At 42.3% G+C, this 15,332-nt stretch overlaps 1 protein-coding gene across 7 annotated transcripts in view; it reads right to left on the reverse strand.

The window, feature by feature from the left end:
* Positions 1 to 3,725: 3,725 nt before the first annotated feature.
* The window catches only part of Acsl6 (acyl-CoA synthetase long chain family member 6), a 66,208-nt gene continuing 54,601 nt past the window's right edge, over positions 3,726 to 15,332 (reverse strand). For all 7 annotated transcript variants that reach the window (XM_045153086.1, XM_045153085.1, XM_045153088.1 and 4 more), the window contains exons 19-21: positions 14,756 to 14,857; positions 13,875 to 13,946; positions 3,726 to 7,308 (exon numbers count right to left, since the gene is read on the reverse strand). In XM_045153086.1, the coding sequence (XP_045009021.1) occupies positions 7,171 to 7,308; positions 13,875 to 13,946; positions 14,756 to 14,857 (312 nt within the window). In that variant the 3' untranslated portion in view covers positions 3,726 to 7,170. The remainder of the gene's footprint in view (positions 7,309 to 13,874; positions 13,947 to 14,755; positions 14,858 to 15,332) is intronic.

Consider the following 15,332-nt stretch of genomic DNA (forward strand, 5'->3'; position numbering starts at 1 on the left):
TTTCTAGCAAGTGCAAACTTTCCTGCTTTTTTTTTAACCTTCAGAGTCCGGTCACCCTAACTGTACCCCATCTCAGTTTTGCTGGAATTCTTACTACTTTGTTGGCTTTGACTAGACTTCTTGAAGCATTTTCTGTGAGATCTCAGTATTGTGTGTGTGAATATAAACTATTTTTAAAAAATATTTATTTATTTATTTGAGAGAGAGAAGGAGAAAGAAAGAGACCTAGCCCAGGCTGACCTGGAATTTGCTGTGTAGTCGCAGGTTGTCCTCAAACTCAGAGAGGTTTAGTCAGAAGTTGAACTCCTATCTCTGCCTCCAGAGTGCTGAGATTAAGTGCATGTGCCACCAAGCCATGTTCACTGGAGTGTCTTAAGTAAAGATTTGTGTGAATTAATATTAACGTATATGGTTTTTTGCTGTTGTTGTTTTCTCGTGGTAGGGTCTCACTCTAGCCCAGGCTGGCCTGGAATTCATTATGGAGTCTCAGGGTGGCCATGAACTCACAGGGATCCTCCTACTTCTGTCTCCTTAGTGCTGGCATTAAAGGTATACGCCAGCACACCCTGCTAATGTATAAGGTTTTAGAACTGTAAATACACTTTGATGGGATTGCTTTAGTCACAGGTGTTCTTATACATGACTGATGATCTTGCTGACCCCATGTTCTGCAGCCGAGGAAACTCATGAACGTGGATGGTGACATGGCTTCCCTTGCATTTGGCTGGTGGGCTAGTCATGTTTCCACCCTCCTCCCACAGAGAGGAAACAGGTAAGGGGAGCAAAGAGAGGAGCTTCTCTTGGTGGCAAAGAAGGGGAAAGGGATTTAAGTGTTTTGTTTATACCTTCTTCACCTACAGCAAGCTGTAAAAAGGGAAAGAAACATGCCATCAAAAGAGGAGGTGGGGCGGAGACATCTCAGCTCAGCCGTCTCTCTCTCTCTCTCTCTCTCTCTCTCTCTTTCTCTGTTCCATCTCCAAACACACAGAGCCTGCACAACTCTTCAAATATGGGCTTCAGCTGAATTTCTCCTTTCCTCCCACGGTCCTGCTCTCACTACTAGGTCTGGACTCTTCTGATGGGTGACACTAAGTTTGGAACAGTCATGAAGGTGCTTCTATGGGAAAACAAATTTCACATTTTGGGAAACAACCAGCTTGTCTGTGGGTGAAGCCCAAGGGAAGTCTTCCTGGATAATGTTTTGTGTGCGTGTGTGTAGGTGCACTTGTGTGTGCAGGTGCAAGTGTGCACTTGGGTGTGGAGGCCAGAGGATAACCTCTCAGGTGTTGATCCTGGGGCACCTGAAATGAACCTGGGACTTACACATTGGCTAGACCGGCTGGCTAGTGAGCCCCAGGGCTCTGCCTGCCTCTGCCTTCAGTGCTAGGATTACAAGTGCATGCCATTGTGCCCATCTGTTTCTTTTTTCTCCTTTTCATTATCCCAAGTGCTGGGATGAAAGGTGTGCCACCACGCCTGGCCCCAGTTCCTTTTTTTTTTTTTTTAAATGATAATGAGCTGTTCCTTTGCAGGGTTATCCAGGCGTTCCAACTGAAAACCAGTTTTATGTGCTTAGATTACGAGAGTGAAAATACATCATAGTAATGATGGAGAAAATATACCTTCAGCTATATCAATTTGAATGCAATGAAACATAAAAAGACCAAGGGAATTTTCCTTTAACAGGTACTTCTTGAACATCTCCTATGGGCCAACACCTTTGGCCACATGGAAAGTTTCTTAGCTCAAGGTTGTTTTAAGAGAGTAAGTGGGGGCTGCAGAGATGGCTCTGCAGTCATGTGCAATCACGAGGGCTTGAGGAGGCTTGCTTGAGTTCAATCCTCAGGACCCGCACAAATAGCTAAGTATGGTCACATGTGTCTATAACCCCTGTCCTGTAGGGAACAGAGACTCAAGAATGAATGGAACCTGTGAAAGAAATAGCAAATGCCAGGATCAGTAAGAGATGGCGGTTCCAACAAGAACAGGTGCAAGAGTGATGGAGGACACCCCGTGTTCCGCTCTGGCCCCTCAGGCACGTGCATGGGCATTGCATGCATACAGCCCACCCACTCACCCACCAACACCCCTCCCCCCGCCACACGTGCCAAAATCACCCCCCTAAGAGTGGAATGGTAGGAGTTGGGGGTTACAGGAAACCCACTGCAATGTATAAAGACAGAAAGACACAGGAATGTATGATGCATTGGAGATTCCACCAAAAGTAATTGGTATGATTGGAGCCAAGGCTCCATGGGGAATGGGCAGGAGAAGAAATGGTCATCTGTGTATTCTGAACCCAGGGGTCTGAATGGTACTTTGGAAACTATGAGAAGTCATGACAGGACTATGAAGAAAGAAAGTGACATGACTGGATTTTCAATATGGAAAGTCTGTTCTGACTGAAACATGAATTGTGGAATCTGAGGGAATTAGAGTGGGAACAGGAAGGCTGTTTTTAAGAAAGCACCGTATAATTTCAAACAAAAGAACAGGGTGGCTTAAACTTCACAAATAACTGTGAGCCCCGGGAGGAATGAATGGCTGCAGGAGTCAGACATGGTATAATGTACCGTTTTAAGACACTGTACCCTTCAGTTTGTAGTTGACTAAATGATATTAAGGGAATATGGTTTTAAAAGCCATCATGATGTCAACTATTACTATGAGACATATAAAAGTGGGTTAAGTGTAGGACATTCAAGTTGATAGGAATAGTTTCAGCAGAGGCCTGTACAGAGGAAAACCTCTCTGGGTGCACCATAAGGTTTTGGAGTTGATGGGGTTGGGAATATGGTAAAACACTTGCTATGTAAGCACGAGACCTGAGTTCAGATCCCCAATACCCACGTTACAGCCAAGTGCAGTGGCACATGCCTGCAATCCCAGCCCTTGGGAGACAGAGACATGGAATTCCTTGGACTTACCTGTTAGCTAGTCTATCTATTGAGTTCCAGGTTCAGTGGGTTTGATTCCTCAGTAGTCACAGAAGCCAGATGCACAAGGTGGCACATGCATCTAGAGTTTGTTTGAGGTGGCTGGAGGCCCTGGTGTGCTCATACTCTCTCTTTTTCTCTATACCTCTTCCTCTCTCTCTCCCTCAAATAAATAAATAAAATATTAAAATAAAATAAATAAAATATTAAAATAAAATAAATAAGGTGAGCCAGGCATGGTGGCATGTGCCTTTAACCGCCACACTCAGGAAGCAGAGGTAGGAGGATCACTGTGAGTTCAAGGCCAGCCTGGAACTACAGAGTGAATTCCAGGTCAGCCCAGGCTAGAGTGAGACCCTACCCTGAAAAAAACCACAAACAAACAAAATAAAGGTGGAGACCAATTGAGACACCCAACGTTCATCTCTGACCTTCATGCACCTGTGCATGCATACTCACACGTGTATCTACACACATATGAACATGCATACATACACCACACATGTGCAAAAAAAGCTATAGAGTTTGGGGGAAATTTACAGAGTATGGAGAGTATGCTAATAATGTAGCTTGGTATTCTGGTAGCATACACATCATGATAGATGATTATCAAATATGTTCTAGTCAGGGAATGTTAACTAAGTACCTTAAATACAAATTAGAAGCAGCTTTGAGAAATAAAAAAATCTTTATTTTTTTACAAAAGTTTTCATAAATGCATTTTATATTTGATATGCATGCTATTATAACAAAGCAAATGAAAATATAATTACAGTTAAGATACCTCTATGCATATTTAAAAAGTAATATTTTAATCCCTCAATCTTCAAAAATTGAAAGTAGAATAAGCAATTCTTTAAAAAAATAGCTATTTCTCCCCATGCAATCACTGCAATGATTAACAAAGAAAATTAATCAGTCAAATGAAAGCTTAAATGTCATTATCACCTCATTAAAACCCCCTCTGTTTGGGGTCAGGTTTCAAAACACTCATGTTTCAAGTATTTACCATCTCTCCATTACAACTATTAGCCACTCACTTGGGGTTTGGTCCTCATGTGGATGGTAATCTCACTCTTAACAGTTATAGGTAAATTCACAAACAGGATTATGCCACACACTTAGCAAATTTAAGACCACCAGGATCCTTTTTATCTAAATGCTTCCTTAAAATTAAAACTGGTGAGAAAATATGGCCAGCTTATAGTTTATCAACTTTATATATGATTATTCATTCTTTTTTTTCCTGAGATATTAGGCAAACTTGAAAGTAATCTGTTTTCATGCAAAAAAATAATTTCCCATCCATTACATTCATTTTCTACTATTTTGTGTTTTAAGTAACTCGATCAGACTTGTGCTTTATATAGCTGGAACATAAAGAATACTTTAATTTCTTTATGGTAGAAAAATTAAAGATCATTCCAATCACATTTTAAGTGCTGATTTCAAACGGCAAAAAACATTACTTGATTGTAAAACTCCCAGTGGAAGTTTTCATTTTTTCCCAAGTTGTGGTTGTACCTAAATATAGAATGATAGAGTGACTTGAGACATGGCGTGGTTACTCCTTGGACTTCTGAGTATGCGGTCCTAATATGTGGAGCTAGGGCTGCACATGACACCTGGCCAGAATCTCCTCTCCTTTGGGAAAGGAGGAAGTCTGAATAGTTCTTATAAAGACATTTTATGTCAAATGGAAAATGGTCTATATCTATTTTATAGTGTATACCCAACTGAAGTGGCTTGTAAAAAATGTGGAAATTCGTAACATATTACAATTAGAAACAGGTAAAAAGCTTAAACATTTAAGAACTCATTTATGTTGAAGGAGCTGAATCTTTGTCACACTTCTCGACTTAAATAGCATCTGATGACCAATGTGGATATGAACCTTAAGTATTTAGCTTTTTTTCCTATATCAATGAAAGATAAGCACAAACTTACTTTTTTACTCCCCCAAAATCAGTTTGGGAAACCTGAAGGAAGAATTTTTCCCCTAATACATACTGTTTCATTTTCCCCTTGCTCAGAGTTGGGTAGAGTTAGAGGAAGAAGTTGATATGCAGTGTACTTAAGGTCTATCGTTGACTCTCAGAATATTGGCACCAACCTATTTATTGGCTAAAGTGTGATGATTTCTGCACAGATCAGGAGATCTTCTGAATGACAAAAAAATCTTAAGCTGCCCACGATTACTTATATCTGACTACTATTTGGAATAAGTAGAATCAAAATAACTTTTAAATCACTTGCTTAAATTACATGTTCAAAATTCTGTTGGGATCAAAGCCAACCTTGAGGTTGTAGTCGAATGGAAGGAAGGACAGTGGGAAATAGCTTCTTTTCTTTGAAATATAAAGCTATTTGCCCTTAAAAGAGGATGAAGATCTAAATCAGGTAACGATTTTTGAGTTTAGTTGGTCAAATATACATTAACTATTTTAAAAGCCAGTGTTATACATCTGTGAATTTGAACAATTTGTTCGTTTAGTCAGAAATATCTTTAAACATTCATATGCACAGGGCTGGGATTGTAGCTCAAGGGTAGCATACTGGTCTAGAAAGTGAAAGGACCTGGTTTGATCCTCAGCATTTGTGAAAAAAGTTAATGCACATACATAATTCATTTACAGAATGTCAAGTTTTTAAGTGCAACAGTAGGTCTTCAAAAGACTATGTCCCCCAAACCCTAAACGTAGACATCCAACAACGCGGAGGCCCGCCCTCAACGAGACCGAACCACAGGCATCATCGCAGGCGCAGGTTCATCCGTGGGGTCCACAGGATGACACGGGTGCTAACTGACAGCACTCACTTACAGTCTGGCCTTCTTTCAGGCTGAGGAGCTTTTGTCCCGCAACACCACTCAGCACATGTATTTCCAAAGGCGATGTGAATTTCATATGAGCGGCTCATGTTCTCTCAGAGTCTTGTCACTTCCAAAGACCAACACTTCCTTAGGGATCATGTCCTCCTCGGTATGGTCTATAGCCTGGAATTGAACTGCTGTCCATGTTATCAAGGCTTTTATTCAGTCAGATAGTTGGCACCCAGGTAAAGGGTGTGTCTAAGTAAATAATGCAACAACAGAGGTTTTATAGTTAAACTTAGGAGCACTTAACAATTCTAGAAAGGGAATTATTTCGTCAGCAGGTATTTCTCTAGGCTGGATTTACAATGTTTGCAAAGGAAATTTTGATGAGTTTCTTCTATATTGTGTTGAAAAGTTATTTCTTTGGAACTAATATCTATTCTTCCTCATATCTTCCTTGATAGTCATGTTAAAAGGCAGCAAAATTCTCCAGAATTACAGCCAATGGGTTCTCCAGTCCTGGCTTGGAGTGAACATATTGAAAATGGACAAGGCAAAGGCCTCACCAGGAACACAGGTGTATTAACTGCAGCCCACCGTGAGAGACAGCTCTGAATTCCTGTCCTTAAGTCTTCACCAAGGGTCCACTTACTATAGCCAACAGCCACCTTGGAAAATTCTAAGGTCAGACATCTAACCCTTACAGTAAGAAGTCTGTGAATGCATGTGTACCTTGCCTACATTTTTTAAGGTAGTTTCTGAAGAATTCAATAAGCCAATAAATGAAAAAATGCATTAAAAGGTCTTTGTAAGTTGTTAAATAAATATCTGATTTAAGAATGTTGGGATTTGTCCAGGAATGAAAGTAAAAATCAGGGAGACAGCCTTTTCACATCCATGAGGAGTATCATGTTTCAAGAATGTGAGGTCCTGAACGTGAGCTGTCATGTTCTGTTTCAGTGAGGTTTTCTACACCTTGTCTTAATTTTTATGTCTGATTTAATATGATTTTGACAATCAGTTATTTAATGAGGTAGTCCACATTGCCTAGGCTTTTGTTCTATTTGGTTATTATTCCACAAATAATTAAGTACAATATATCAGTTATGCGTTTCCTTTATGTTTAATAGGAAATCTGTGAACATTAAGAATAGATTACTTTTAGTGGTACACAGTTTTTGATTTTTACATTGCCATTTTTCGGTATTTAGCAGCTTGCTACAATGTCATTTAATAAAAATAAAGTGTACTCAGTGATGATAGAGAAAATATTGTTAAAGACTTCTTGGGACCCAGGAAAAGGCTCTGTTGTAAAATCAGGTGCATGCTCACTTCCTGTGGGGTCTTTTGACTCCGCACTTTTGAGGACAGCTACAATATTGCTGCATAGTTCGTGGTTCTGAGGACTTCCCTTGCGCTTCACATGGAGATCGAGTAAAGCTCTTCGATTTGTTTTTTGAAGTACGCTCTCAGTTCAGGTCTCTTAGCCTTTAGTGTTGGTGTAAGCAAACCATTTTGAACTGAGAACATGTCAGAATGGATGTGAATGGCTTTAACCTGAAAACAAAATGCAGAAGACACCTTTAACAGGAGCCAAACACAATGTTCACAACAAACATGGTAGACAGACTTAGAGGAATAGGTCTTGATATAGGGATGCCATGCGAAGTCGAAGTTGTGTTAGTGGACATTTCAGCCCATTTCACAGATCTGAAACCAACCCTTTCCATTCATGTATTTCCAACTCAACAGAAATAACCAAGCTGCTTCTGCTCTGCCAGACAGTAAGATACAAGAAGTCACGAATAGTTCTGCCCCGAGGAAAACTGGGCAATTTTTAGTATGTTATGTAGAATATGAAGAGCATAGACCAGAGTTTTGGTAGGTAAGAGGGTAAAGCAGTCAGGGACAATGTCCCAAATCAAGTAAATGTTACAAAATGAGTAAGTGGGCTGAAGAGATGACTCAGTGGTTAAAGGCACTTGTTTGCAAAGCCTCATGCTTGGGTTCAGTTCCCCAGTACTCACATAAAGCCAGATGCACAAAGTGGCAGGAGGCCCTGGCATGCCCAAACTCACCTTGTTTGTCTATCTGTCTGTCTCTCAAATGAATGAATGAATGAATAATTGTTTTTAAATGAAGTAACAATCAGGACCAGGGTATGTTGGTAGAGGGCTTGCCCAACATTCATGAAATCCAGAGGGTGATGCTTTGTGATGCATCAGCTAGGTGTGGTGCTGTGGTCCCAGCACTTGGGAGGCAAGAGGATCAGAAGTTCACAGTCATCCCCAGCTACATAATGAGGCCAGCCTAAGATATATGAGATCTTGTCTCAAAAAAAAAAAAAAAAAAAAAAAAAGTAACAGCCAGCAAAGGGGAGGGGAGGCAGAGAAGGTCATCATAAACAGAGGCAACCCCCAGAGCAAGCGGGAGCTGAGAAGTGGCAGAGTGTGCAAAGGGACACCCCAGTGGCTTCTTGCTTGATAAAATGGGAGGCCAAGTGTGTGAGGGAAGAGGCTGAACTGCTAGATGGGCCAGTGATGGAGGAGCCCTAGCTTTATTCCAAAGAGAGTGAGAAAGGACTGGAGGGTTTCTTTTTTTATTTTGTTTTAAATTTTATTATTATTTTTTAGAGAGAGTGAGCGAGACAGAGAGAGACAGACAGAAGTGGTGCACCAGGGCCTCAGCTACTGCCATCGAACTCCAGACACCTGTGCCACCTAGTGGGCATGTGCAACATTGTGTTTGCCTCATCTTTTTGTGTCTAGCTTATGCAGGATCTGGAGAGTCAAACATGGGTCCTTAGGCTTCACAGGCAAGCACCTTAACTGCAATGCCATCTCTCTAGCCCTACAAGGTTTCTTTTTAAATACACATATTTATTGATTTGAGAGAGAAGGGAGAATATGGATATGCTAAGGCCTCTGTGGCTGCAAATAAACTTCAGATGCACAAAGAGGCACATCTGGCTTTACTTGGGGCACTGGGGAATCAAACTGGAGTCAATAGCCTTTGCAAGAAAGCAGATGTATTTAACTGCTGAGCCATCTGCCTAACCAGAGTGGAAGTTTAAAAAAAATTTTTTATTTACTTATTTGCAAGGAGAGAAAGAGAGAGAGAGAGTGAGAGAAAGAGGAAGAAAGGAAGAAAGAAAGAAACGAGACAGAGAGAATGGGTGTGCCAGGGCCTCCAGATGCTACAAACAAACTCTAGATGCATGTGTCACTTTGTGCATCTAACTTTGCATTGGTACTGGGCAATCAAACTCAGGTCATTAGGCTTTTCAGGTAGTGCCTTGACTGCTAAGCCACCTCTCCAGTTCCAAAGTAGAATTTTTTTTTTTTAAGAACCATTTATTTATTTATGAGTGACAGAGAAAGAAAGAGGCAAATAGAGAGAGAGAATGGGCGCGCCAGGGCCTCCAGCCACTGTGAACGAACTCCAGACGTGTGCCCCTTAAGCATCTGGCTAACATGGGTCTTGGGGAATTGAGCCTCGAACTGGGGTCCTTAGGCTTCTAGGCAAGCGCGTATTCACTAAACCATCTCTCCAGCCCCCAGAGTAGAAGTTTTTATACAAAAAGTGGCACAGATGGACATGTATTTTAGAAAGATCTCTCCAAGAGAAAATGGAAGATGATTTTGGGGAACAATTATGATAGGAAGGGTCTGGCCAATTCACTAGAGAGAAGGTAAGAGTGTCCACACAGGGCAGCGACATAGGAAGACAGGTGATCAGGTCAAATTGATTAGAGATAAACTGACATGATGCAGTAAAGAGGAGGGAGTTGCAAAATCTCCCATGTACTTGCTTTGCTTTGCCTAGCTGCTTAGAGAAAGTGCTTTTTTTTTTTTTTTTTTTTTTTTTTTAAGATAGCTTTGACCCTGCTCTTCCTGCTTCCATTTTCCAAGAGCTGGGATTTTAGAAGTATGTGATTCTATCAGGCATGATGAGGAAACTAACTGGCCTAAAGAAAATGAACCCAATCTAAATCATATTTAGATTTAGGCACAGTGATTTAACATAGTAATAACTGACCTTTATAGCTGAGTGAAAAACAGAAAAATTTGACAGTACCCTCAACTACAGACATCATCTCATATAGAGCCACAGTCTAATAATGACAATGACAATACAGTGGTAATACCTTCAACTACAGAAATCATCTCATATAGAGTCACAGTCTAAATAATAAGTTCACTTCTGACCTAGGCAACTATCCACTTAAATGGGAGGAAATACAATAAAATATTTGTAGCGAGGACTTTATTAGCTAGGACCCGAAGACTCTACCAAGCAGAAACTGGAAGCCTGGCAGAAAGTTAACAGAGTGTATAAATATCAAGAACATTATGAAATCATGGTAAATAGGCCTATATACACATTGCTTTATTTTGTTTGTTTGCCAGGTAGGGTCTCACTCTAGTCCAGGTTGCAAAGACTTATTTGTTACCTGCGTATTTTAATTGTCAATAGAATTATAATATCTAGTGCCTTAGACCACTCAGCCATCCAGACACCATAGAATCATTATAAGTACATCCTATCTACCTGTTAAAACATATCCCAAAGATCCCTATAAATTAGTAATTGTTGGCCTAATTCTAGGAATTGCATGTTTCTGGAGATTATATTATAGTAAATCAATGATTTTTCTAGTTCAAGGTTTTGTGCAAATTAACTCAGTGTGGCAAATCTGAACTTATAAAGCTATTATGAGATGACTTAAATTCTGGGGCTATCTCTTTATGTGTATGTTTAGAATTATGCCTTAACTGATAATTCTGCTTCCTTTTTTTTTTTTTTTCGAGGTAGGGTCTCACTCTAGTCCAGGCTGACCTGGAATTCATTATGTAGTCTCAGGTTGGCCTCCAACTCACAGCGATCCTCCTACCTCTGCCTCTCAAGTGCTGGGATTAAAGATGTGTACCACCACCCCTGGCTTGTTTCCTTTCTCCCTCTCTCCCTCCCTCCATCCCTTCATTTCTTCCTTTTTTTTTTTTAAAAAACAGTCTCACTCTGTACTTGAGGCTGGCCTTGAACTCCTGGTCCTTCTGTTGCAGCTCCCTAAGTGCTAGGATTACAAACATGCACTGCCATGCCCAGATGACCATTCCTATTTGAGGAGGGGTCAGAGCAAGATGACCATGGGCTATAGGTGGACTGGGATAACTGCTGACTCAGGCTGGGGCCTGGGTCTGGCTCTGCTGAGGCCAGGTGAGGGCGCGAGGCTCACTGTATTGAGGAGGACACACAACTCAAAGAATGAGGACAGGGAAAATCAAGGGGTGACAGCCTTGGCAATAAAACTAAAGACCTCTGGGATGCCACCTGAATTACTCCCCTGCATCTGAGGTTACCATGATTGGGGCAGATTATCAGAGCAGAAACTGGGTAAGGTACATGAGAAGTCAGGACCACTGCATCTCCCCTCACTAACACTGATCAAAGCAAAGGCGAGCTCTGGAGATTTGGCCCAAGGACCCCTTTAAGCACAGTCTTTAGAGTTGGTAAGTTTTTCATTATTTTTTAAATTTATATTTATTTATTTGGCAGAGAGAGAGAGAGAGAGAGAGAGAGAGAGGGAGGGAGGGAGACAGTGAGAGAGAGAATGGGCATGTCAGAGCCTTCAGCCACTGCAAACAAATTCCAGGTGCATGCGCCACCTTGTGCATCTGGCTTAGGTGGGCATTAGGGAACCAAACCTAGGGCCTTAGGCTTCATAGGCAACCACCTTAACAGCTAGGCTATCTCTCCAGCTCTCTCTCTCTCTCTTTTTTTTTTTCTTTCATGGCAAGGAATCTGGATGTTGGTAGTCTTTGTGTGCATGGCGTGTATCTTAATACCAGCAGAGGGCGCTCAGACCTTAGGAATGCACAAAGATGTCCATTTCCCAGTGTAGTTCCAACCACAAACTTTTTCAAATCGCCACCCAAACCAGTCATGTGTGGGTCCTGGACAACATGTCCACACAGCTCCCCATTAAGGAAGGACAATAAAATCAGTTCTAGCAAATTTGGAAATTTAAGTAATTATTATGCCAAAATGAGTTTTGATTTATAAAAGATAATGTTAAGTTGCCGGAACGCCTCAGATTTCATCTTTTTTCAAAAATTAAAGATACAGGATTTAATTGCCACAAAATATAGTGATAAGTGAAAGTAAAGCAGTATTTCCCAGACTGGCTTAATGCCAACGTGTCTCCAGAGACAAATGACAGAATTAGATACTCAACCTATGCTTAGATTTTTTTTTTTCAGTTTGAAATTAAGAAATTAAAATCTCAGCCAGCATGTTGTCCACCATCCCCTTAATCCCAGAACTTGACATACTGAGGCAGAAGGATTGCCTCAAGCTCAAGGCCAGTCTGAGCTACAATGTGAGACCTTTTCTCTGAAAAAAAACAAAAACAAATAAACACATAAATAAAGTCTTAATATGTGGATTAAAAAATATTTTTATATATTTTTATTTGAGAAGGGGGCAGACACAGAAAGAGAGAGAGAGAGAGAGAGAGAGAGAGAGAGAGAGAGAGAATAGGTGCACCAGGGCCTCTAGCCATTGTAAATGAACTCTAGATGCACACACCACCTTGTGCATCTGGCTCATGTGGGTACTGGAGAATTGAACCCTTAGGCTCCTTAGGCTTTGCAGGCAAGTGCCTTAACTGCTAAGCTATTTCTCCAGCCCTTACTATGGGGACTTTTTTTTTTGGTGTGTGTGTTATATGCACATGTGTGTGTGCAGATGCACACGTGCTATGTGCATGCCGAAGCCAGAGGAGGGCATCAGATGTCCTCTTCCGTCGGCCTCTCGTTGTCTTGCTCTGAGACAGTCTCTTACTGAACCTGGAAATCCCCGTTTTGGGTTAGACTAAGTAGACTCTGCGAAGTCCTAGCAGTCGCCTCGTCTCTGTCCACCTCAGAGGGGTTAGACACATGAGACCACAGCCAGCTTTTTGGGAGTGGGGGATTGAACTCAGGTCCTCAGGCTTTCAAAGTGAGCACTCTTATTCACTGATCTATCTCCCCAACCCCATGTAGAAATATTTTTAATTATAAATTAAAACATTACAAGAATTTTACACTTAAAACCTGTTTTTAAAATGGTTTTAGGTTATCAAGCGAAGACACAATACTTAAAAGTTCTCGGGCTTGAGAGATGGCTTAGCGGTTAAGGCTAAGGCTTTGGCCTGGCTGCAAAGCCAAAGAACCCAAGTTTGATTCCCCAGGATCCACATAAGCCAGATGCACAAGGGGGTACATGTGTCTGGTGTTCGTTTGCAGTGGCTAGAGGCCCTGGAGCATCCATTCTCTCTCTATCTGTTTCTCTTCTCTCAAGCTCTCTCTCTGATTGCCAATAAATATATAAAATTTTAACCCCCCCCAAAAATCTCATAAACCTTATCTGGCCCTCTCATACCACAGGTGGGGAAAATTATGAAAAATAGTTCTTATGAAGTGTATATTTCATGAAAAATAATCTTGAAATCCAAAAATAAACATTTTATATCAGCATATTGCTATTTTTCTCCTTTTTATCTACCTTTTTTTTTTCTTTTTTAGTAAAGAGGACGTAGAAAGGATACAAGAGAAAGGACCCAGCACACTTATGAGCTCTGTTCCAGTAAGCGCCCAAATGTCTCGGAGGACCGGGTGCCACGCCTCTCCCTGTGGGGACTTTGTTTCCTCCCCTCTGTAGAAGACGGCCTGGCCTGACAGGCACGAGGAGCCTCACCTTTCCCACGTTCTCCTGGCACAGATGGTTGCCACAGCAGGCAAGAAGACGGCGCCCACAAAAGCAAGAGTGAGACAGGGCATAGTCTTTAGAAGGGCAGGCTGCTTGGGAGGCAGGCCCGGCCCATGTGATCTGGGGACACAAGGCGAGGGTTTCAGCCTCTGACTGTGATTGCCTGGGGTCAGAAGGGCAGCAAGCGCTCTCTCCCTTGTCCAATGTCCCATTTTAGCTCAGGAGAAACAGGCCTTCAGGGGTCCTCTGGGAAACAGCCTGCTGGCTGGCCACACCGTAAGGGGGGGGGGAATCTAGGGCAGGGTCACCATGATTTCATTGCATTTTCATCACTAATGAAGGGCTGTCATGAGTATGGAGAAGGTCACGGTTACCTGTTCAAAAGAATAGAGTCCACTTTGCTTTCCTAACGTCACCATGTCATCCAAAATGGCCTTTTTCAGCTCCTGAATTGAATCATATAAGTGAAATGCTAAGTACACAGCGCAACACATAAAGCATACACGTGTTCCTTCAGTCCCTCTCCCAGGAGGCTGACCTCCTGGCAGCACACACCCAACCACCACCTCGTATCGGGCCAGAAAGGGCCACAGATGGCCAAAAGGGTCACTGCGAATAGTTCCGCATAGGACATTTGTTAGCTAGGTGGGTCCTGCCACCCGCGGATGAGCCCAGGGCCCGGCGGGCAAGGCAGGGGCGGGGCTATCTATGGCTACTGCGGCACACGGAGCGGCGACGCTTCTGCAGTGAGGAGCTTTATGAGGAGGGTCCCAGACGGTGGCAGCGGCGCGGCTCTATGTGGGAACGGCGGTGTTACCGCTGCACTCCCACCTCTAGCTCTGCAAACCCAGCACACGTGAAGGGCGCCTTCCATGTGGAGAGGGCACGGCTGGTGGGTCTGAAAGTCTGCACTTACATCTGACTCTGCTGTCAGCTGGCTGTGTGGCCTTGGGCAAGTCACTTCCTCCAAGGGCTGCCCTTCTCCAAGGAAGGGATACTGGGGTTGGGTAGACGCTAAGTGCCGTCTTGTGGTTCTAAAACCCAGCCATTTGCTAAACATCTAAGGAGAAACACGAACGTCTTCACCAGCCACAGAAAGGCCAGTGCCTAGGTTAGGGTTCCCACCATGTATTAAGCAATGTTAAAAATCTGCCTGTGAGTGAAAATTTCACTTCAGTCAGCTCTCCTGGCCTCTCGTGACATGTTATCATCAAGCACACAGCAACCTTTCAGGAAACAGCTCGGAGGCACAGACCTTACTTGTGCAGAGTTCTTCATAGGCGCCTTCAATTCCTCTCTTCTGGGCCCAAGAAGGCATGATTTCAGGGTCAGGCACGACGATGCCCACCAAAAAGGCCTGCAATGCCCACCAAAGAAAAGTACGGTCAGGAGCGAGGCTTGGGCACTGGCAATTGATGGTCTAGCGTTAAAAATGAGCTCATGGAATTCTCAGACTCCACCCACTTCTAAAAATAGATACATGCCCAGGAAACATTTGTTCATACGCTAGAAAACATTTCCAAAGGATGTCACCCATTCTTGACTGTCCATTTTCTGGTCCAGGGCTGGCATTGTGGTTCTACAGCAGAGTGCTTCCCTAGCATGTTTGAGGCCTTGGGTTCAATCTCTAGTACAAAATAAACAAATAACTAAATAAAAATAAAAACAAGCCCTTCCGCTAAACAAAAGAAACTCAAAAATTTTCTTAACTATCCCCCTAACTTTTGGAAGGGAGGGTAAGGATGTCAAGAATTAGTAAAATTAGACTGTTATGTACCCGATTCTCATGCCGACCTTATAGCTGTACATTTTAAAGATTTATTTTTATTTTT

Source organism: Jaculus jaculus, chromosome 6 (assembly GCF_020740685.1).
Source record: "Jaculus jaculus isolate mJacJac1 chromosome 6, mJacJac1.mat.Y.cur, whole genome shotgun sequence".
Taxonomy (NCBI): Eukaryota; Metazoa; Chordata; class Mammalia; order Rodentia; family Dipodidae; genus Jaculus; species Jaculus jaculus.